This window comes from Beta vulgaris, chromosome 8 (genome assembly GCF_026745355.1).
Source record: "Beta vulgaris subsp. vulgaris cultivar EL10 chromosome 8, EL10.2, whole genome shotgun sequence".
In the NCBI taxonomy this organism is placed as follows: Eukaryota; Viridiplantae; Streptophyta; class Magnoliopsida; order Caryophyllales; family Amaranthaceae; genus Beta; species Beta vulgaris.
In genome coordinates this window covers 29,420,135-29,442,989 of record NC_079209.1, presented here as the reverse complement: position 1 = coordinate 29,442,989, position 22,855 = coordinate 29,420,135, and the positions used below count along the sequence as shown (strand labels likewise).

Sequence of the window (22,855 nt, the reverse complement as noted above, 5' to 3'; positions counted from 1 at the left end):
CAAGATCTCCAGCATAATCTGCATCTGCATATCCTTTTAGTTCGAATGTATCACTTCTTGGATAGTAGAGTCCAAGATCATCTGTTCCTTTAAGATATCTAAGAATTCTCTTCACAGCAGTGAGGTGAGACTCCTTTGGATTTGCTTGAAATCTAGCACACAAACCAACACTGAAAGCTATGTCTGGACGACTAGCAGTTAGATACAAAAGTGAACCAATCATTCCTCTATATTTTGTTTGATCAACACTTGTTCCTATGGAGTCTTCATCTAATCTAGTTGAAGTTCCCATAGGAGTGTGATTTATCTTTGAATTTTCGAGGCCATATTTCTTTAATAGTTCCTTTATGTATTTTTGTTGGTGAACAATTATCCTTTTCAGTTTGTTTGATTTGTAGTCCAAGAAAGAAATTTAACTCACCCATCATACTCATTTCAAATTCATTGCTCATGAGACTTGAGAATTCTTTGCACAATGTTTCATTAGTAGCTCCGAATATGATGTCATCAACATATATTTGAACAAGCAAAATTCAGTTCCTTTAGATTTTAGGAACAAGGTTTTATCAACCTTTCCTCTTTTAAATTGTTTTCTAAAAGGAACTTTGATAATCTCTCATACCATGATCTAGGTGCTTGTTTTAACCCATAAAGAGCTTTATCAAGCTTGTAGACATGATTTGGGAGATTATTATTTTCAAACCAGGGGGTTGTTCAACATATACATCTTCGTTTAGATAGCCATTTAAAAATGCACACTTAACATCCATTTGATATAATTTAAATCCCATGTAAGCAGCAAATGCAATTAAATTCTAATGGCTTCTAATCTAGCTACAGGAGCAAAGGTTTCTTCATAATCAATTCCTTCTTGTTGTTATAACCTTTTACTACAAGTCTAGCTTTGTTTCTTACAATGGTTCCATATTCATCTAGTTTGTTTCTAAACACCCATTTTAAGCCAATTACTTTTTGTTGTTTAGATGAAGGAACTAGATGCCATACCTTGTTTCTTTCAAACTCATTTAATTCAGCTTGCATTGCAGTAATCCAATCAGAGTCAGTTAAGGCTTCTTCATGATTTCTTGGTTCCATCATTGATAGGAACGCATGAAATGCACAAAAGTTCCTTAACTGAGATCTAGTTTGCGTACCTTTGGATATGTCGCTGATTATGAGTTCCAGGATGTGACTTTTGTAATCTCCAAGGTTTTGGTTGAAACTCTCTTATAGGAACATGTTGTTCCTCATGAGTTCCTTGAGTAGATGAGGAACTCTGCTCAGTTGTTCCTCTGTTAGCCTCGGTGGACTCAGTTCCTTCATTTGAGGAACAGGAACATCTTCTCCTCCTTGAGGAACAGGAACTCATTGATTCATTATTTTCAATTCCTCGTTCCTTTCCTCTTTCACTTCTTCTTCTTCTTGTGAATCTTGTTCCTTGTACTAGGTTGTACAACCCATCTCATAGTCATCAACCTGTATGCTTGGATTATTTTGTCAGATTCATCAAAGATTACATGAATGCTTTCTTCAACACACATAGTTCTTTGTTATATACTCTATAAGCTTTACTATGTGAGGAGTATCCTAAAAATGTTGCTTCATCACTCCTTGCATCAAATTTTCCAAGATTATCTTTTCCATTATTATGCACATAACATTTGCACCAAATGTTCTAAAATAGGTGATATTTGGTTTCTTTCCAAATAAAGTTCATAAGGAGTTTTATTAATGATAGGTCTCATCATGGCACGATTAATTATGTGACAAGCAGTATTAACAGCTTCAGCCCAAAAGTTCCTTGGAAGTTCACTAGCAATTAACATGGTTCTAGACATTTCCTCCAAAGTTCTATTTTTCCTTTCTACAACACCATTTTGTTGTGGTGTTCTAGGGGCAGAAAAATTATGATCTAGGCCATTATCTCTGCTTAGTTCATCAAATTTATAATTTTCGAATTCTTGCCATGATCTGATCTAATGTGCATTATTTTATGTCCACTTAGGTTTTGAACTCTTTTAGCAAAGACAAGGAACTCATCATAAGTTTCATCTTTACTAGGAGAAAAATAACCCAAGTGTACCTAGAGTAGTCATCTACAATCACAAGTACATACCTCTTTCCACTTCTGCTTTGAATTCTCATGGGTCCACATAAGTCCATATGAATTAATCTAATGGTTTAGTGGTACTTACAATCGTTTTAGATTTGAAAGAGGATCTTACTTGTTTACCTCGTGCACATGCATCACAAACTTGATCAATATGAAATTTTATGGATGGTAATCCTAAAACAAGTCTTTTGATCTAAGTTTCTCAAGTAATGAAAAGCTAGCATGTCCTAGACGCTTGTGCCATAGAAGTGAATCATCTTCAATAACACTAAGACAAGTTAAATTGATTTGAGGAACAAGGTCTAGATCCACAATGTATGTGTTCCCTTTCCTTGTTCCTTCCAAGATAACCTTCTTAGTTTTAATGTTGATGATAAGCATTTTTCTTTATCAAATTTTACAGTATTTCCTTTGTCACAGAATTGAGAAATGCTTAATAGATTATGTTTTAGACCTTCAACTAAAAATACATTTTCAATGGAGTGTAATGGTGACTTACCAACCTTACCCATAGCAACTATGTTACCTTTCTTATTATCACCAAATGTTACACTCCACCTTCATAGGTTGTGAGTGAGAGAAACTTCGTTTTGTCTCCTGTCATGTGCTTGGAACAACCACTATCGAGATACCATGTTGTTCCCCCTCACTCCAACCTGCAAAAATCAACTAGTGTTAGTTGAAGGAACCCCATCTTTCGTGGGTTCCTGTTCTTGACTAGGATTTGTTTTGACAACCCATTTTTTCTTACTTATTGTCACATTTTTCCCAATCATCTCAGATTTTAGTTGACATTGATTTATGTAATGACCTACCTTGCCACAATACATACAAACTTATCACTAGGTAGATCAACATATTTCTTTGTCTTGTTCCTTTTCTTGTAGTTTTCAAAACCAAGACCTTCCTTCCTTTTGGTCTGTGGTTTCTCAATCCACTTAGGAACTTTCATGATTTTGCCTCTGTTCCTTGCGACAACCAGTTCCTTTTTAAGATTACAGATCTGTTCCTTTAAAATATTTTTCTCTTTATTTATTTTTTCAATCTCAGATCTGTATCCTTTCAAAGGGGTTGATCTTATATCAAAGGAACTCAGAACAGGGACAAATTCCTTCAAGTGTGAAATCTCTAAATTAATTAGATAATTTTCATTTTTCAAACTTCATAAATTCTTTGATTTTTAAGTTTTTATCAAAAAATCAAAAATCATTTTTCGCATCTGTTCTCATTTTCTTAAGCCATTCTATGTGTTCCTTGCAAACCTTTAAGGCTTGTTCCGTTTGTTCATGTTTTTCACGTTCATCTCTACATTCAAGAATTGCATCATAAAGAAGATCATATATTTCAGTCCTAGTTTTACCATCTAGTTCTGACTCAAGTCCATGTTGACTTACCTCAATTTTTCTTCATCTTCTTTTTCGTCAGTGTTTGCCATGAGGCAAAGGTTTGCTGTTTCTTCAGTTGGTTGTTCCTCTTCTTCTTCCGTCTCTGAATCTCCCCAAGCAGCTATCATAGCTTTGCGCACATTTGCCTTAGAGAAAGGTGCTTTTGATTCTTTGTTCCTTTCAGCAAAGCGTTCCTTGTTCCTTTCTTTGGTTTTGTCATTTTCCCAAAGAGGACATTCCTTGATGAAGTGATCTGTACTTCCACATTTATGACAAGCAGCTTTGTTAGAAAATTTCTTAGTTTTACCTTTGAAGTTTCGCATTCTTTCATGTCTCTATACATTTTCGAAATTTTGAACCATGAGGGCTGCTTCTTCTTCTTCTGAATCTGAATCATCTTCATCATCTGCTTTGAGAGCAATTGATTTTGATTTGGAGCTTTCACCATACTCAGTGTCAAGGTGAAGCTCATGAGTCATAAGTGACCTGCCAGCTGTTCTAAGTTGAACTTAGTGAAGTCTTTTGTTTCTTGAAGAGCAGTGACTTTAGCCATCCATCTGTCCTTAGGAAGACTCCTAAGAACCTTTCGAACCTGTTCCTCAGATGAAATAAACTTTCCAAGAGAAGCCAACTCATTAATAATGTTAGTAAAACGAGTAAACATGTCTCGGATGCTTTCTTTAGATTTCATGCAGAACAGTTCATATTGATTCATAAGTAAATCAATTTTCGATCTTTTAACTTCATTAGTTCCTTCATGGGTTACTTCTAGTAAATCCCATATTTGCTTTGCGGATTTGCATCCCATGATCCTATTATGTTCATGGGGTCCAAGTCCACAATGCAACAGTTTAATAGCCATGGCATTTACTTCCATTTTTTAAAATCAGATTTGTCATAATCAGAGAGGGGTTTTAGAGTTACCTCATTTTTGTCATTTGTAGTTGTGACTTCGAAATCACCAACTTCAATGACTCTCCATACCTGATAGTTTTCAGCTTTGATGAATATCTCCATGCGGTTCTTCCAGTAGTTGTAGTACTTCCCATTGAACATAGGAGGCCTTTGAGTGGAATAACCTTCTTCAAGTTTCTCGGTGGTATTCATTGTTCCTTGGATCTTTTTCTCAATAGGGTTTCCTATCTTACGTGAGTTGCTGCTCTGATACCAATTGTTATTTCCCTAGGAACACTACAAGAGGGGGGTGAATTGTAGGTGTAGAAATAAACGTAACTTTTTGCGGAAATTAAAACTTAAACGAATAAACAAGCTAAAGGAACACAAGGGATTTTTACGAGGAAAAACTTCTTGGGCCCAACAAGAAGAAACAACCTCGACCACTAGGGATTTTAAACTCAACTCTTTCACTAATTAGGCCAAACAACTTTGTTACAACCTAATTCTAACTCGAGCCACACCTTGAGTTCCTAAACTCAAGTTCCTGAGCCACTGTTCCCTTAACACGTAGTTCCTCTCAACTTCACTCGAAGTTTTCTCACTCATACAAGCTTCACTCAAAGCTTCTCTCTTACAGAACTTCACTCAAAGTTCCCTTACCCCAAAAACCAAAATACAATTGATCGAAATAAGCTTAGTGGAATTAGAGTAAGAAAGCAAAGAACAAATGGCTATTATGAGAGAATGAAGGCACTGACACTTAATTAGTTAAACTCACTTAATTACTTAGTCAGACACATTTTGGAACTCATTTAGACTTCAATATTTATAGTGATAATCACAAAGAACGTGGGAGTAAAACTCGATTACATGTTAAGTCCATTAACTCATGATGTTCCTTCCCCTAAGGAACACGTTTCTCATCATTTCCCATGATCCCATGATCTCAATATGAACGTGGATATATTTTAGCCACAACTCCTAAGTAATAGGAGTTCCTTGAGCTTTATCCGAAAATCAGTTAGTTATAAAAACAGCTTTATCGTGAAAACTGAATTTTTAATCTTTAAGAAAATAATATCTTTTAAACAAATTCTTTATAAAACCGGATAATATCTTTTAAACAAATTCCTTATAAACCAAGTTCCTTTAACAGATTCGTTTAGTGTCACTTAGTTTGTTCCTTAGAAAGGAACAAACTCTCATTCTCAAATAAAACTGCCACTGTTCCTTACCATCCTTAATTTGTTCCTTTACACTGGAACTAAAAAATAAAATGCCTAGCTTTTATTCTTCTTGATACAATGCTTGCTCCAGTATCAACTTATAGAAACTTCTTTACTTAGCCTTTGAAATCCTCTCTTGACTTCTTCATTGACTTCGTATTCTCCCAGTTCCTTTCATTGATACCTTAAACATCATACACTTAAATAACTTATTAGTTCACTACTTAGTTTGCATCTTTGTTTCTTTGTCATCATCAAAACTAGGGTTCAACAACCTCTTCCTCTCCTTCTTCATCATATGAAGATTCTTGGAAGATGGGAAGTTCCTCCCCGGCCACAGCAGCCTTCTGGACGCTCTCCTGGAAGTCTAGCCGCCGGACGAGTCTAGGGATGTCATCCTCCTCGGCTAGCATTTCAAAAGCTTTCACAGCCCAGGATCGAGAAGTCTTGATCACCTCTTTCAGTGACTCCTTGGCTGCCTCAAAAGTGGAGTCAACCTCATTAGCTAAGACCTTGTTTTTACCTCAGAGATAACGATTCTCCCTCCGAAGTTCCGTCGCGGCTAGCAGGGTTGTGCTCCTCTCGTCCTTAAGAGAGCGTTCCAGAGCGTCTCTCTCGTCCAGGAGTTCAGTTAGCCGAAGGAGGTAAGCCTTGTTGTGGGACTCTATTTTGGTCGATCGTTCTTCCCAAGCTATCTTGGACTGTTGATGCAGAACCTCCTGCTCGGCCATAGAAAATTGAGCAAGGTTGGCTGCCTTGGTGACGTCCTGGACGAGCTTCTTGTTCTCTTTCCCCAAGAGCTTCGCCAGTCTTCGGTTATGATGCTGCGAGCAAACAGCTAAAGAAAAAGATGAAATATGGTTAGGATGACGGCAGCGTAATAAAATTTACAAGTATGGAAATCAAGCGTCTAAAGGAGAAAGACATACATTGGTAGCAAGTTGGGACATATAGCCAACATGTCTTGATGAGGCTCCCCTCAAACCCTTTAGGTAAAGTTCAGGGAAGCATTTGAAACGCTCATGCTTGAGCTTCTCACGATCGACCGATGTCATCCTCGCAGAAGCCGCCAAGGACTCATCGTCCAAAAGAGTGAGAGAGTCGGCTCGAGCTTCCTCAGCACTTCCCTTTCCCTTATCTGAAAGAGGTGACTCGTCAGTATATCGGACGGGTATAACGACAGTCTGACGGTTGGAGGGACTCATTGGCCGCCCGCCAACGCGCAATGTTCTAACTATATTCGAGTAATAAGACTCACCAGAGGATCGGGAGGCCGTCCGAAATACCTCTGGCATCTGGGAAACTAGTTTGGCAACTAGCCCAGAATAGGCGGACCCGTCCGCAGCCGCGTCCGGCATGGCAAGTTGGGTCCCTACTCTGTCCAAAAGAGCAGCCGCGTCGGATGCTCAGTAGCCAGTGGGCCGAAAGGGCCCGTATAGGTGACCAAGGCCATTTCCTCGGCCTTGGGAGGGTCATCCTCAGCAGGAATATCGATCACGACCTTAGGAGCAGGCCGTGATGGTTTCTTCTTCTTTGTTGTGAACCCCTTTGATTTTTTTGAAGGAGGGGCATCACTGGTGGTGGTCGGTCTTTTCTTGGAAGCCGCCTTCTCCGCCAACTCTTTGGACGTTGGGGAATTTTTCTGAAAAAATCAAAATGGTTAGTCAAAAGAGAAGACTGGAAGAAAAAGGAACCCATCCAGATAAGCTCAGGAAATTCTATCCTTCGTGAAAGGAAGACGTCCAAAAACAGCTTTGGACGTTTTACTCCACAAAGAGGGAGTTCGTCCAAATCATCCCAAGACGTTTGTCCTTCAAAGAAGAAAGACGTCCAGAGTCAAGTTTGGACGTTCTGCTCCATAGAAGGGAAGCTCGTCCAGAGTCAGCTCCGGACGTTCTGCCCTTCGAAGAAGGAAGTCCTCCGGAGTCAACTTCGGACGTTCTGCTCCACGAAGAGGGAAGTCGTCCGGAGTCAACTTCGGACGTTCTGCTTTACGAAGAGGGAGTTCGTCCATAAGTCATCACCAGACGTTTTGTCCTCAGAAGACGAAAGTCGTCCAGAATCAACATCGGACGTTCTCCCCCAGAGAGGGAGCTCATCCAGAGTCACTTCAGGACGTTATGCTCTTCGAAGTAGGAGCTCGTCAAAAAAAAAAACACAAAGTATACCAGTGTATCCGTCCTCTTCTCAGCGCCGGATTTGCTGAACTCCTTCCAGAGGGAGTCTGTGAATCTAGCCGAGCTCATGTCTCCTATCCAAGATTTTTTCAGCTTGGCTCTGGCCGAATCTGCAAGAAAAAAAAAGGAAGAAGGAAGAAGCAGAGTTAGACTGATGACAATTTAGACGAGAATTCTACTTGGGAGAAATAAGTGTGTTATACCTCTATCCTCGGCCTGCCGCAAGCCGGCAACAACCAGCAAGTTATCGTGGTAGAACATCTCTTTAAATGGGATCCAATTGGATGGACCCTTAAAAGAGGTGTTGTTGACGGAATACTCCGAAATTCTGAAGTATTCCATCATCTCTTCAGCCGAGTTACTCTCCAGCTCTAAATAGGTTGCCATTCGTACAGTATTGGTGGTACTTCGGCTAAAATAGCGAAGCCGTCTAGCAACCGCTTAGTTAGGCGCCTGGACGAATAGGAATTCGGCCTTCCAGGAGTGCATCTTGGATGTTTTGTCCCAAGACGTCAGGAAACCCTGACGATTGCACACATTGAACCAACTCCCTTCTATTATTTTAGGAACTTTGGAAACATAGTGGATTTGAGAGAAGGCGACCAATATTGGATCAACCCCCTTCAGCTCGCAAACGGCCAAGAAGGTCAAAATGTTTTGCCAAGAGTTCGGGGCAAGCTGATTGTGGCCTATATTGTAATAATGAAGAAGTTGGCTAATAAAAGGATGAAGCGGAAAGCGTAAGCCAGCATCTAGAGCAAGGCGATAAACGGCAAAAATGGCATGAAGGGGCGCTAATTATGGTGTCCTCTCGGCCTGGGAGGACAAAACGGTAACCCGGCATAGGCATGGCCGCAGAGAAAGGCCTAAGGTCAGAACCTACTCGTCCTAGCCAAGTATTATCGGCCATGATGAATCTAGGGTCAGAAAGAGGACCTAGCCGGCGCCTAATTTCAGAAGAAGTAGTGGACGGCTCCTACGACTCACTGGCTGGACTAGAGGAAGTCTCCATCTCGCTAACCTCATCAGTGGCCGCTTCCATTCTGGCCGGAATGGGGTCGGGAGACCTCCGGGCAATAGCCTCTTCCTGGACGCTTCTAGGGGAATGATGGGGGATTTCTAGACGGTCGCTTTGGACTTCACGTTCCCCGACAGCGGGAATTCGTCCAGTAGATGCCTCCATTTCTGAGCTGGAGGCCGAAAGGTTAACCCCTCGTCTGATGCGAGCCGTTTGCTTGACGCGCGCCAGATTACCCTGTACAGGTAAAGACTGGGTCGTCTGACTTTGTCGTCCATGACTAAAGAAAAAGAATGCATGTCCGGCCGAGATAAGTCCAACTCTAGAATGTGTCGAGGAAGACAGGCCCTCTTTTCTAGGGTCAGTACCAACCCTTGAGCGGCCGGGATAGTTCGATGAAGAAGACGAATCCATTTTCTTAAAAAATGCGGCAAAATACAAGGGAAGTGAATAAAGTAATACCTGTAGAAAATACTCGGACGAATGTCAAGGACGAGCTGGATGGAACCTCGGACAATGTGGAGAACAATTAGCAGGAGCTCGGACGGGAGTAACTTCTCTCTCTAAAAGTTCAGTAAAAATTGCAGAGTCTCTCTCTCTAGAAAATCTCTCAAGGATGTTAAAATGATTCCAGAAGCGACAAAGCTTCATATTTATAGGGAGGTAAAAGTGACCCCCTCATCCGGTAAAAAGTAACCGTTACCTCCAAATGGTCTCTGAAGGATTGAAGGATTGACCTGGTATGACCGGCAAAATGGTGCCTCTTTTTTGAAAGGGTGGAGGGCAGTTCAGGTCGGTTAAAAGAGGAAACCAACTGTCTTGGCGCCTAAATGGTAACTTCCTCTCTTAAGGGGTAAATGTTGTAGCCTGAAAATCAGTGGCTACGATGATGACACGTGGCACCATCCCAGCTTTACATGTGGCATTCGCTTATGAAAAGGAAGTACATAGGTCTACAGGTCATTTGGGCTAAAGTACACTTTTCTTAGAAAAAGGCGTACTGAAAAACTCCCTTGTGGCCCTAAAATTGTACTTAGGCCCAAGGCAAGTAAAGCCTGATTCAGCAATAGGGTAAATTGTATTCACCAATCAGCACTTGCCACATGTCATGATATTATTGCTTAGCCAATCAAATGCTCCCAAATTAGGGTGACATCAAGGTACAGCAGTCATTTCAAACAGTATAAATAGTCCTTGAAATCAGGGAAAAGGTACGTTTTTCAGAGCATAGTACTCTTATTCTGCCATAAATTCTCTCTCTCTACCTTCTCTCTCTAAAAGTTCCTTCATATCCCTGATATCTGACTTAAGCATCAAAGGGGGAAATACCACCCAAACCTCCTAGGTGGTCCCTTTTTTGCAGGTTGCTGATCAGAGTTCTATACCGGGATCCGAGCCCAACCATTGTTGCACAAGTCTCCAAATTGAACCTGAAGTTGGGAGTTGCTGTATTAAATTACCAGCTTTACACTACGTAACATTAACCAATTTGTTTCTCACAAGTTTGGTGGTGTGATGTGTTTTAGTAGATAATTTCATCTTTTTGAAATCGTGGACTAATGTTTTTGAAAAAAAGCCAATGGTTTATGTTCTCATGTTTCTTTAAAAAATAAAATAACGAAGAGTCTATAATAATTAATTTAACTTAGTTGAATACTTTGTTAATAGAGTTTTATATGACTTATGTGCATTATAAATTATTATATTATTTGCCTTTTGTTGCCATCTTCAAAAAGGGGGAAATTGTTGACCCTTGAGTTTTGAAGATGACTTAACCACAAAAGCCATAGTGTATTTTATTTGTGTTGCAGGTAATTCATTCTCGAGCAAGAGAATGCTTGATTGAAGATTAAAACGGAGAATTAATCAAAGATCGAAGTGAAGATGTTCGAGTGATGAAGTATCAAGCATGGAATAAATATAGATGCATTAGGGTGTATCTATTATCTTCATGTTAAGGTTGAGTGAAAGCTCAATTATGTTAGTGGTGAATTCTCAAAGGAACTTGGTTTTGTTCCCATGACAGGAACAAACCTGGCACTGTTAAGAACAAGGTTAGGGAACAAGACTTAAAACTGGTTAAGGAACACCTAAATAACTCTAAAGTTGTGCGTCTAACTCTAGGTGTGCGCCTAATAAGTTAGTTAGAGTTTTTAGGGTTGTTTTAATTAAGATCCACTATTTTAGGAAATTTGTTAGGAAAAAGTTTTTAAAATGATTTTCGGTTTTTATTTAAAAAAATATCTAACCGTTATCTTTTATATTTTATTTAAAAGATTTTGTTTTCAAAATAAAATATCTTTCCGGTTTTTAAAAGATTTTCGTTTGAAATATAAACTGATTTTCATTTTAATTAAAGTTATTTATAATATTCCTAAAATCTAGCTAAAGTAAATATTTATTACTCCCTAAAAATAAGATTACACCCTAAAGCTACTGCTACACGTTTTTGTAGTTAGTGGATTTAGTGGCTTGGTTAATTATCTCCCAAGTATTAATTAATTTAAATAAGTTTAATTACTCCTCAAGTTTGTAAAACCACGTAATATGTTACTGCTTCTCTTATTTAGTTAAGTAGTGGATTAGTGGGTTAATTACTTATCAAAGGATATTTAATTTAAATTGTTTAATTAATTAAAGTCATGGAGATCATGGGATCATGGATTAATTAGTGGATAAAATTGTCTTGTCTTAATTGTTTATAAATAGGTGCCTAAAACCTTAGAACAATTGTGTCTGACTTAGCTAATTTGTCTTAGTCGTCTAAAGAGTCAGTGCCTTTTCCTTAAGAGAATTCATACTTACATTAATCGAGTTTATTACTCTTCCATTGTTTTACAAAGTGTATTTTTGAGAAAAAGGGTTTGAGTGAACTCTTGTAAGTGTGAGAAGCTTTGAGTGAAGCAAGAGAAAGAGAAAGGAACTTCTAGTGAAGTTTGAGAGGAACGACAGTTGTGGGAACTGTCGTTGGGAACTTGAGTTGAGTGACTTAAGTTGAGAATCGAGAGAAAAGTAATAGGTTGTAATCAGAGTTGTTTTGGCCTATTATAGTGGAAAGTTGTTTAAAATCCCTTGTGGTGAGGTTGTTTCTTCCTACTGGCCTAGGAATTTTTCCTCGCTAAATCTCTCGTGTTCCCATTGTTTGTTCCCAAGTTTACTTTTAATTCCGCAAAAAAGTATAGCTTATTCTCTCACTATAATTCACCCCCCCCACCCTCTTATAGTGCTGATATTATATAACATAGGAGATTTTGTATTTCCATCTTACTTAATAGAATTCAATTTGGGAGACCTAGATGTGATTTTTGGGATAAGCTAGTTAAGTCTTTGCAAGGCTACCATAGACTGTGAGGTTCAGAAAGTATTGTTGAGAAATCCTTTGGGAAAATTGACCTCCTATAGATGTTTTGGGAAGCCTAAGAAATTTGGAGTTATCTCTGCGATGCAAGTGAGGAAGTTGATGAAGAAGGGGTGTGACTTGTTTTTCTTTAATGTGCAGGACGTAAGGAAGTGGAGGTGAATATCGAGGATGTCCAAATTGTGAATGAGTTTATGGATGTATTCTTGAGCGAGATTTCAGGTGTGTCGCGTGCGAGAGCTATTGGGTCACCATAAACTTAGTTCCTGGAGCTGCACCGATATCTAAGGCATCCTATAGAATGGCACCACCTGAGTTGATGAGTGAGTTAAAGATGCAATTAGAGGAGTTGCTGGAGAAGGATTATGTTAGGCCTAGTGCATCACCTTGGGAGCTCCTGTGTTGTTTGTGAAGAAAAAAGGATGGGAGTATGAGGTTGTGTATTGACTATAAGGAACTGAATAATGTAACCATCAAGAACAAGTATCATTTGGCTAGAATAGATGAGCTATTCGATTAGTTAAATGGAGCGAGTGTGTGCTTGAAGATTGATTTGCGTTCGAGGTATCACCAGTCGAGTATGAGGTTGTTTTTACACAAGCTTTGATACCAACTTGATGTATTTAATCTAGGAAGATCAAATACTTATGCGAAAGTCGTGTTTAAGCAAGATTTACAATGGAGTTATGGTGTGATGCACTGAAGATGGTAAAGTGATGGATAGAATTTAGTTTAGGTTTCCTATAAAGAATTTAATCACCAAAGAATTAAACTAAGGGTTTGAAAGCATAAAGGATTTAATCACCAGCTTTCAGAGATTTTGATGAACACTCAACGTATTCGAACAAAGCAAATCAATAACATTCAACTATGGAATAATCAAACTACAACTTATTCTATTTAATCAACACACTCCTATCATGCTCAGGACAAGTCCCTAAATGTAACACCCCCAAAATCCATACACGTCTATGACTACGTCGCATCAACTTTGGGAGTGTTACCGCCGCAGTGAAATGCAAGGCTTATTGAAAAGAAATGTTAACTCGAATCATTGTCACGAAAACTGAAATGCAGCGGAAATAAAAATGTAACTACAACTCGGGAATCATCAACTACCCCTTTTATTCAAACCACAATCTAATTAAGTAAATCATACTAGTTTTATAATGCTTAATTACAACGCTTTAAGGTTTCAAGTCTAAGAACTATCCTCCGTATGTTCAACATCATGCAGCAACACCAGCACACCTAGTCTGCTCCTCATTGTAACATCAATGGTTCATCACAGGTCAACAAATAACACAATAACACACAATCATGCTATGCTGAGTACATAGTAAAAGATTGAGTGTATATAAGCATAACCAAAGCAATAATGATCATTCCTAGACATGATACTACAATAGTATCACATTCTTTACTTTTTATTTAGTTGGCAGCGAACGAGCACCGTTATCTTACTAGAATCATACGGGCTACTTAATTCTTAATAGACAACTTGGTCTATTAGATGAAATGCAAATATGGTTTTCTTCCGTCTAACATCCATCACCTTAGTATGCATACCCCCAAGATCGTACGGAACCTTCCGCCTACTTGAGTTATCAAAATTTATAAGGACACTACCGTCGTCACAGTAGGCCTGCGTAGGAGTGTAGAACAAGTCCCACACTCCCCCCATTATTAATCACTTGTAGGGAGTCCCACTACAAGTTTATTGCCAAAGTTCATTAGACCAGGCCAAAATTCGGACGAAATTTTTGTGGCTAAAACCTGCTTTTTCGGCTAAAATCGGGCCGAGGAGAAATTTAGACTAAAAAGTCATTTTCGACTTGCCCAAAGCCCATTCCAAAGCCAAAAGAATCGAGGGAGACGGGTTCGAAGTCGAGCCAAAAAATTCTACCCAAGCCCGGAAAAAATTCAGACCAGGATAAGTTGATCAGGTAAAAGATATTATTGACTATTAGTTGTTGCTAGACCTGGTTATTGCGCGGGTGGGGTCATAAGAGGGTCACCTCATAAAGAATCGATAGTGGGTCGAGCCAAATGAGTAGTGCGCTGATAGTGGGTCGATAATGGGCGGGCCGACAAACGAGCAAGAAGAACAAGGAACAAAGAGAGCTAAAAGTAAGTTTAAATGAATGAAAATTCTAATATGTAATTGTTTCTACAAAACCTATTTTATTTTTCAAAATTATTGGATTTCTTTATTAGCCCTATAACGGCCCTGTCCAATAATGACCCTATCTAATAAAACCATTTCCAATAAAGCCCTATAAATTTGACTCTAACCCTTTATCCATTGGGAAACCCTGTCCAATAACCAGGTTTAGTTCAGCTAATCCTTATATGTAATACTCCGTATTTTTGGGAGTTAGTTTTATAAATAAGAAAATATAAAGAATATAATTGAAAGTATTTTTAATATCATTTAGGAAAAATATATAATTTGGGTAAGCTTACAGTTATAATTTAAATGTACAACTTATACCTAATTATATTATAGTTTGGTTTCGTTTTATTTTCCAAATAAAATATTAAATCGGAATTTGAGTCGGAACAAATCCTATAGAACCTAGGTTTACCATGCTATAAATAAGAGAAGAGAAAGAAAAATATATATATTAGAAAACCCTATTTTACTATTTAGTTGTTTTACCCCAACGGTGTGTTTGGTATGAGGGATTGGGAGTTTGGGGATTAGAGGATGGGATTGGGAATGGGAGTTAGAAGGTGGGAATTCATTAAAAATATCCCAATCCCTTGTTTGGTATGTTAGTGGGATTATGTTGAGAATATTATTATCCCATGTTTGGTATGAGGTACTTAAATTGAGAATATATTGCTAAATTATAAATTTACCCATTTTAATGAAGGATAGCAAAAGAAGAGCAAGCAGTATCGGTGAAGTATATTTTAATGAAGGATAAATTTGTCTTTTAACATAACCAAAAATAATCCCCTCCCTAATACCTGCCCCCTCCCATGTCTTACTTTAGTGGGATAAAGGGGGGTTTAATCCCATTCCCCTTCACATGGGAATTTAGATATACCCTCAAACAAACATGGAATATCTACCCATGGAGATATAATACCCCATTCCCACCTCTTAATCCCCCTAAACAAACACCCCTAAGAGTATTTTTTTATCTCCTCTCTTATTCTCCCTTATGCGTTCTTCCCTTCGTTCTCCTCCTACGTTTCTCCTCATTCCTTCTCTGTTGCTTCCGTCGACCCTACTTCTTCGTCAATCACCGTACCTCATCGATAGAGACTCTAGTGATACGCGTCGTGAGGACGGTGATCTAGGTTAGCGCTGCCCGTCGGAGGACGGTTCGTGGTCGAATCGAGGGGTGCATGAATTGTGATTTGCGCGTTGCACATTATTCTTCGAATTCGCAAAGGGTGGTTCAAGTGTTTCTGTGGTTGCATGCGAGGATTCATGACTGGGTTCGTCGAATAGCGGTTCGAGCGTGCGTGTGTCATGCAGTCCAGCCGACCAGTCGGAGGTTCGAGTGGCGGTAAGCGTCGGTCGCCGGTGGTCTCCAGTGGTTATGCTTTTCTTTTCTTCTTTAAATTAATATATATAATCTGATTTATGTAATTCTAATGTGTATTTGATTAAGTTTGTAATTTGATTAAGCTTTGTAAATTATAAGTAAAGTAAAAAATCAGTAAAAGAATTAGATCTATAATTATATTTATAGTTCTTATATTCTGTTACTCAAATCTGATTTTGGTAATACTTGTGTATAATGTTTTAAGTTGAGTTTGTAAATAAAGTATAGTAAAAGTTAAAGGAATTCGGATTCTTGAGTTACTTCTAGTTCTTAGAATGATTTTATTTCGTAATTCTGATTTTTATTACACCCATGTATATTTGTGTAAATTTTGTTATTATAACCCAAGTATAATATAAGTTACCAAAAATTAGATTTATAAAAAATTTATTAAGTCTTAAATATGTTATTTTCAATAAAGTTTATGAAAAGGAAGTTTAAACAACAAGTTTGGTTACTTTTATATTTCGAAACACTAAATTTTACATAGTTAGTTAAGCTGATTTTTATTCTAATGATATCAAGGACTTAGCACTTAAATATTTTATTATTCGATTAGGTCCCAATTTCATAAGCGGGGCATTTAAGTAGTCAGCAAAGATTCTTCGTTACATGGTACATGCACGTACTAGTTCAGTTGGATATGTTAGTATCATATTAGGTTATGAATTCTTTCATTGGAACCTAGAATCATGATAGGGAACGATCGTATGACTATGATTATTAAAAATGTATAAGTTTTTCGTGTCAAGTTTCGGGACGAAACTTCTTTAAGAGGGGTAGATTGTGATCCCCCGTAATTTTATGGATTTTATAAATATATTTTAGTATTTATATATTTATATTTAAACATAATTTAGTTTTAAATGATTTAATTATTTAAAGAAGGTTGACTATTTTAAAAGTCAAAAGAAATTATTTTAAAGATTTAAGAAGTTAAAAATATTTTATTTAGGCATGCTTTGGAAAATGTTTGAAATACTAATTTGATTTGAAATGGGCTTGAGGAACCCAAAATTCTAAGTAGATTATAGGAAAAGGATTTATATTAATGTTAGGAGTTCTAATTCATTTATCCTATTCATCATCAAACTCTATTTGAACCCAATCTCCTTTTCCTAAGCCCAAAAGGAAAAGCCTCTTTATAAATACCTTAATACCCAATTATTTTACTACATAAGATTTATTTTTCTCTCTCCTCACAGTCACATAGCCGACCACCCCTACTCTCTTCCTCTTCCACGTGAATTCCTTCTTTCTCTCTCTCTCTCTCTCAAGTTTTTTTCTTCTTCTTCAACTAACATTTCTTCTTCGACAAGAAACGTCACCACACCTTCAAAATCATCAATTTTTAGTGTACCATTGATGCTGCGTGCTTCCTTGATTTCGGCGCCTCCATTGTTCTTCTTGGTTCTTTGAATTGTTGTTAATTTCTTCTTCTTCCTCAAGTTTTCATTAAAGATCATGTTTTATGCTTTATTTTAATACGAATCATGATTATTAACTTTAATTTACTTTTTTTAATAAATAATCTTGATTCATATATATTATGTATTAAAAGAATAAAATTTCAGATTTGTTTATTATTTTTTAGATTGAGTTTTTAATCATCAAAGCATGGATTTTTAGGATGTTAATTATTGAAAAATCATAGTATCATTTTATAAACTATGAGATTGTTTTGAATTATGAATTTAAGCATGTTTATATATATTTAAAGAGAGTTTTATAATTTTATAAGTTGCTGGAATTTTAGAAAAGGCTTTAATAATTGAGTTTTAAGGATTTTGATTACTAGTACGGTAGTACTATGCTAGATATTAAAAGTAATTGAAGTTTTAATAGTAAAAATAACTTTTGAATATTTTTAAAGGGGATTTAAAATATTTTAAAGTTGTTGTATTTTATTTAGAGTATTGATTTTAGTTTATATTGATTATTTTAGGCGGAGAATATTCCGTAGGTGACTTTTAGGAATTAAAGGTGGTCTATCAACTGGTTTACATAAGGTACGTACATACCTGTGTGCTATGTGATATAGTATCATGATTTAAGAAGGAAAAGTTATATTAGTATCATGTATAGGAACTTTATAAGTTCATATGTGATTTCTAGTATGATTGGATTTTACATGTTTTAAACCTGTGTGCAAGCATGTTAATTATGAGATTGATTATGAGTTAAAGATTATCATGTTTGTATAGAATTATTGATGCAAGCATGTGGATGGAAACTTTATTATTAGTTCACATGGGGGAATTAATATATAATTGAGATTGAATCATGTTTATTCATGTGTTCCCTTTATATTATTACTAGAATTTTTTGCACGCGATGCGTGCTTGAATTTTTTTCGAAACATAAACTCGATTCGGTTCGGCATAAGAGTCAAATGAACATTAGACATACGAAGTATAATTGTTTTTAGTTGCAAAATTTGATTGGTTTAGTTTATGTACTTAAATCTCTCACCACTTTTTTTTTTTTAAACTTTTCAAAGTAAAATTCTATGAACAAAATAGAGATATTATTGAATTTATTTATGATTTCTAATATTATAATTTTTTAGTTGATTTTTGAATTAAGTACAGTACTTCATAAATTGTAAAGAAAGTAGACACTTTGATTTCAAGTCGATTTTTTCATAGGTTGTAGTTTGTAAGTGAATTTTTAAGTTTTTGTAAAGTTTCTTCATTTTAGTGATTTGCATAACGTAAATTATGCAATTTTATGATTTTAGTTGACTTGTGAGTGATTGTTATAATTATATTTTTGATATTTTTGTTTGAAGCCCCCTTTGATTTGTAAGTGAATTTGTAATTTAGAATGGGAAGGAGAGAACATAGTCTATTCATTCGGGGACACCATAGCTTTCCCCTTCCCTTATATAATAGAGATATGCTGTACTTTAATTCTTGAATGATATTTTACATAAACCTTTTTACCTTGATAATTAATCGCTATTATATAATAGAAAAAAATAGGTCCAAATATATGTAAAAGTTTCATTATATATAGAAAACACTATAAAAAAGCAAATAATTTTTTTCCTTGTCTAACTTCTAAATTCTGATTTCACTACAAATACACCTCTATGTTTTTATCATGACCCACCATTAATTGTGAATGGTTCTTGAGAATAGTGATTTGTAAGTAAATTTTTGTAAATGTTTTTGTATGTATTGATGTTCTAGGTTATTAGCTAGTTTTAGTTTGTATTTTAATTTTAAGTTTTAATAAAGTTTCCTGATTATTTGAGTGATTTGCGTGATTTTTATAACGTGATTTTCTCAATTGTATGGGTGACTTGTAAGGTTTCTTCTTTTAAGTGATTTGTGATTGAGCGTTGTAAATTTATTTTCGGTAGTTTTCTTTGGGTGACAATTTTGATCTTGTAATTCCTTTTGTAATTTAGAAAGGAAAGGGGGCAAAATAGGCATTTCAAAAGAAGACACCATTGCTCCCCCCTTCCCTTATATAATAGAGATTTTCACTACTTTATGAGGACTGTGGGCCTTATTTGGTAAGCTGATAAGTTATGCCTTTTAAAGGTAAGGTTGATTGTTGACTAGGTTCAACAAAATAAGAAAGATTGAGATTAAAAGAAAGTAATCTTGGATTGTAAGTTGGGTAATCACTTATTAAATCCTAAGATAAAAGAATTGATTTGATATTTTTGTGTTACTTGTGAATGTTTGATTTGATATTTTTGTGTTACTTGTGTGTGTCATAACAAGTAATAAATTGTAAATCACGTAAAGTGTAACTTGGATAGTCATAGACTCTAAACTGGGGCACGTTTAGAGTTGGACATTAGGAGTTGGAGTACATGGGGGTAGCTCATGGCTTTTTCTGGGAGATAGATTGATCACCATCCTTATTATTTTTCAAAGATCCCTGATATCGCAGGTCATTCTGAAATACGAAGTAGCGCCCGAATTTTTATCTTCCTACGTGAATGCAAGTTTAGATAAGACAACTCAAGTCCAATAACTATTCCATTAAAGTAATAAAAAGATGTTTAAAGTTTAGTTCAGTAGAAATTATCTACAGAGTGTTATATTGTTTTATTATTATTAATCCCTGCATGTTATTTATTAGTATCATGTTAGGAATGCTTATATAATACTATGTAGTACTCAACTTTGCTGATTACGTGCTTTGTTTGTGATTGTTGATCATGGCTTTGCCTTATTGATTCTGTGATGACCCATTTTAGTGAGCAGATTCTTTAGATCATTGACATTTACGGGTTCGCAGATGTTGCAATATTGGGAATCCGGGAATGGAGAGCTTGTGTAATCTATTATTATATCTACTACCTTAGTAGAAACATATTATAATAAGTTTGATTTGAGTAGACATTTATAGAGTATTTGGTTTTAAGTACTTATTTACTTATTTATTTATTATAATAAAGTATGAAGTTTAGTTATATGTTTTCCGCTGCAAAATTCTGAATAAGCCGATACGTTATCACGCGAGCGATAATGCTTTGGTAATTCTCTATGTTTTATTTTGAAAGGTATTTCTGAAAATAGAGAATTATCGGGGTATTACAAAGTGGTATATGGGAGCTTTAGGTTATTTTCAAAATTTTGAGGCGCCTAACTAACTTTCTCTGTAGGCGACTTCTAAAGTTGTTAAAGTGGCCTATCACTTTGTCTACATAAGGTACGTACATACCTATGTATTGTTTGATGTAGTATCATGATTTTAGGAGGGAAAAAGTTATGTAATATCATGTATAGAAACTTTGTGAGTTCATATATAATTGCTGTTATGATTGGATTTTACATGTTTTATGCATGTGTGCTTACATGTTAAATATGAGATGTAATCATGATTTTAGAAAGGAAAAATTATGTAGTAATGTAGTATCATGTATATGATTGTTGTTAAGTTTGGTTTGAAGTTAACATTAACAGTGTTGTTTGGTTCTAAAGATAACTTTGTTATTTATTATACTTCATTTCTAATGTAGTTATATGTTTCCCACTGCAGAATTTTGAATAAGCCAATACGTTATCACACGGGCGATAATGCTTTGATGATTCTCTAGTTTGATATTTGAAAAATATTTTTGGCCGGAAAAGAGAGAATTATCGGAGTGTTACATATGAGCTACATTGGTTAAGTGATGGAAGCGACATTAAGGTAACAAAGCAAGCCCTTATTTAGTTTTCTATTGGCAAATTGCAGGATGAAGTCTTAAGTGATGTTTGTAGTATGGATGCATGCCATATATTTTTGGGGAGACCTTGGCAATTTGATAGTTTTGTCAAATTTGATGGGAGAACTAATGTTTACATAGCCACCATAGAGACGAAGAAAGCAGCTGTAAAACCTCTCACAAAATATTCAAAAACTAATAAAGTGATTATTGTTGAAGTTTTTGTTGTTATTAGGGGTATATTGGTAAAAAAAGAGTGAACACCAAAGTTTTCAAGAGTTCCCATATATTTTAAAGATAACAAAAAATGAATTTATTTTAAAATGACGGACCAAATATTGACTTATTATTGACAATTTTTTTCATTTAAAAAAGATATCTAAAGTTTGAGCTTTTTCTCCATAAAAATTACTCCCTCCGTCATTTTTTAGTTGTTATATTTATTTTGGCACACAAACCAAGGAAACATGTGGAGACCACTGAAAATTAAAGCATAAGATAATTGTCTTTCTGGGTGATTAAGAAAAAAATAAGAGTGTAAAGGAAAATATATGCGAGTACTGTAAATTAAAAGTAAAAATATTTAGCAAATGTAGTAATTAAAAAGACATACTTCTTTCGTTTCATTTTAAATGCAACAAAGGAGTATTATTTTTGAGATATAAAACTAGTTTTAGGATCCGTGCATAATGCACGGGTGTATTTATCGCTTTATAACATAATTAAATTAAGTCACATACTAAAGACGAAATGAATTATAAAATTTCACGAATCTACATGTAATTGTGGTAATGAGCAGAAAGTACAAATAAAAAAAAAGCGTTTAACTCAAATTATATGTTCGCAAACACTTCCTTGTAAACTACATTCGTTGTACTTGTACGCAGACCGTGTTCTTTATCAAAGGGGAGGATCTTAAGAGCTTTTTTGCTCGTAACTCTAGACACGGCAACATAAAATTGACCATGGCTGAAAACAGGTCTCGGGAGATACATACTTACATGGGACCATGATTGTCCTTGACTTTTATTCATAGTCATAGCAAAACAAACCATTAAAGGAAACTGACGTCTCTGAAATCTGATAGGAAATTTAGTCGAGTCAGACAGGGTGAGTGTCATTCTTGGGATAAATACCTTTTCTCCGACATTACTTCCAGAAATAACAGTTGCTTCAATAACACGATTGCCTAAATGTTTAACGACTAACCTTGTACCATTACATAACCCAGATGTTTGATCAATATTCCTTAGCAGCATAACTGGCGCACCAACCTTTAATCGTATGCTATGATTCGGGAGACCAGAGCATCTTATCGTATTGAGGAATTCAGTGGAGTACATTTCATGTACTCCGAAGTTACCCTCTTCTTTGCTTATAGCGTCCGAACTCAAATACACTTTCTCTTCTTCGTGAATGGTATATAGAACATGATCATTGACTATCTCCACTATCTCATTCGTAGACGCCAAAATTGCTCTTTCTTGGAAATATTTAGCCTCCCAAATATGGTCATGTAGGTTTGGATAAGTGCTATCAACAATTGTTGAAATTGGATCGAGGCCTGGATCTATAAGAATATCTTTTGCAACCTCAATTACGGCTTCGCCATCATTAGGACCTCCGGCGTTACCGTCTCTTACGCTTAGTATCCACTCCGAAAATTCTCGCAGTTCATCAGCAGAAGATTTAGAAGAACCTGATTGAAGTCTCATATTGCGAGTAAGTGTTAGGACCTTACACGAATCCTACAACTAAGACGAATTAACGGTAGCAAACACGATATCTTGCCTCGTTCCCTTTGGTACAAATGGTAATATCTGACGTAGATCACCACCAAACACCATAACTTTACCCCCGAACGGTCGATGCATGTTTCTCCTATCAACTAACCTCATTATGTACCTCAAACTTCTATCAAGTGCTTCGAAACAGTACTTATGCA

General features: G+C 36.2%; 1 protein-coding gene across 1 annotated transcript; it reads right to left on the bottom strand.

Annotated features, from left to right (window-relative positions):
- Nucleotides 1–8,411: 8,411 nt before the first annotated feature.
- On the bottom strand, nt 8,412–22,625 carry LOC104901205 (uncharacterized). The gene is made up of 2 exons (XM_010688756.1): nt 22,047–22,625; nt 8,412–8,513 (listed from the first exon to the last, which is right to left on the bottom strand). Exons 1-2 carry the CDS (start codon nt 22,623–22,625, stop codon nt 8,412–8,414), a joined length of 681 nt encoding a protein of 226 aa, XP_010687058.1.
- Nucleotides 22,626–22,855: the final 230 nt, after the last annotated feature.

Bases quoted from the DNA above. Each gene is read 5' to 3' on its own strand.
- LOC104901205 (XM_010688756.1), bottom strand. From the start codon at position 22,625: ATGAGACTTCAATCAGGTTCTTCTAAATCTTCTGCTGATGAACTGCGA. The intron at 8,514-22,046 runs GTATTTATCCCA...TCCTTTTATTAG, and splicing joins GAAGTAATGTCGGAGAAAAG to CCAACTTCTTCATTATTACA.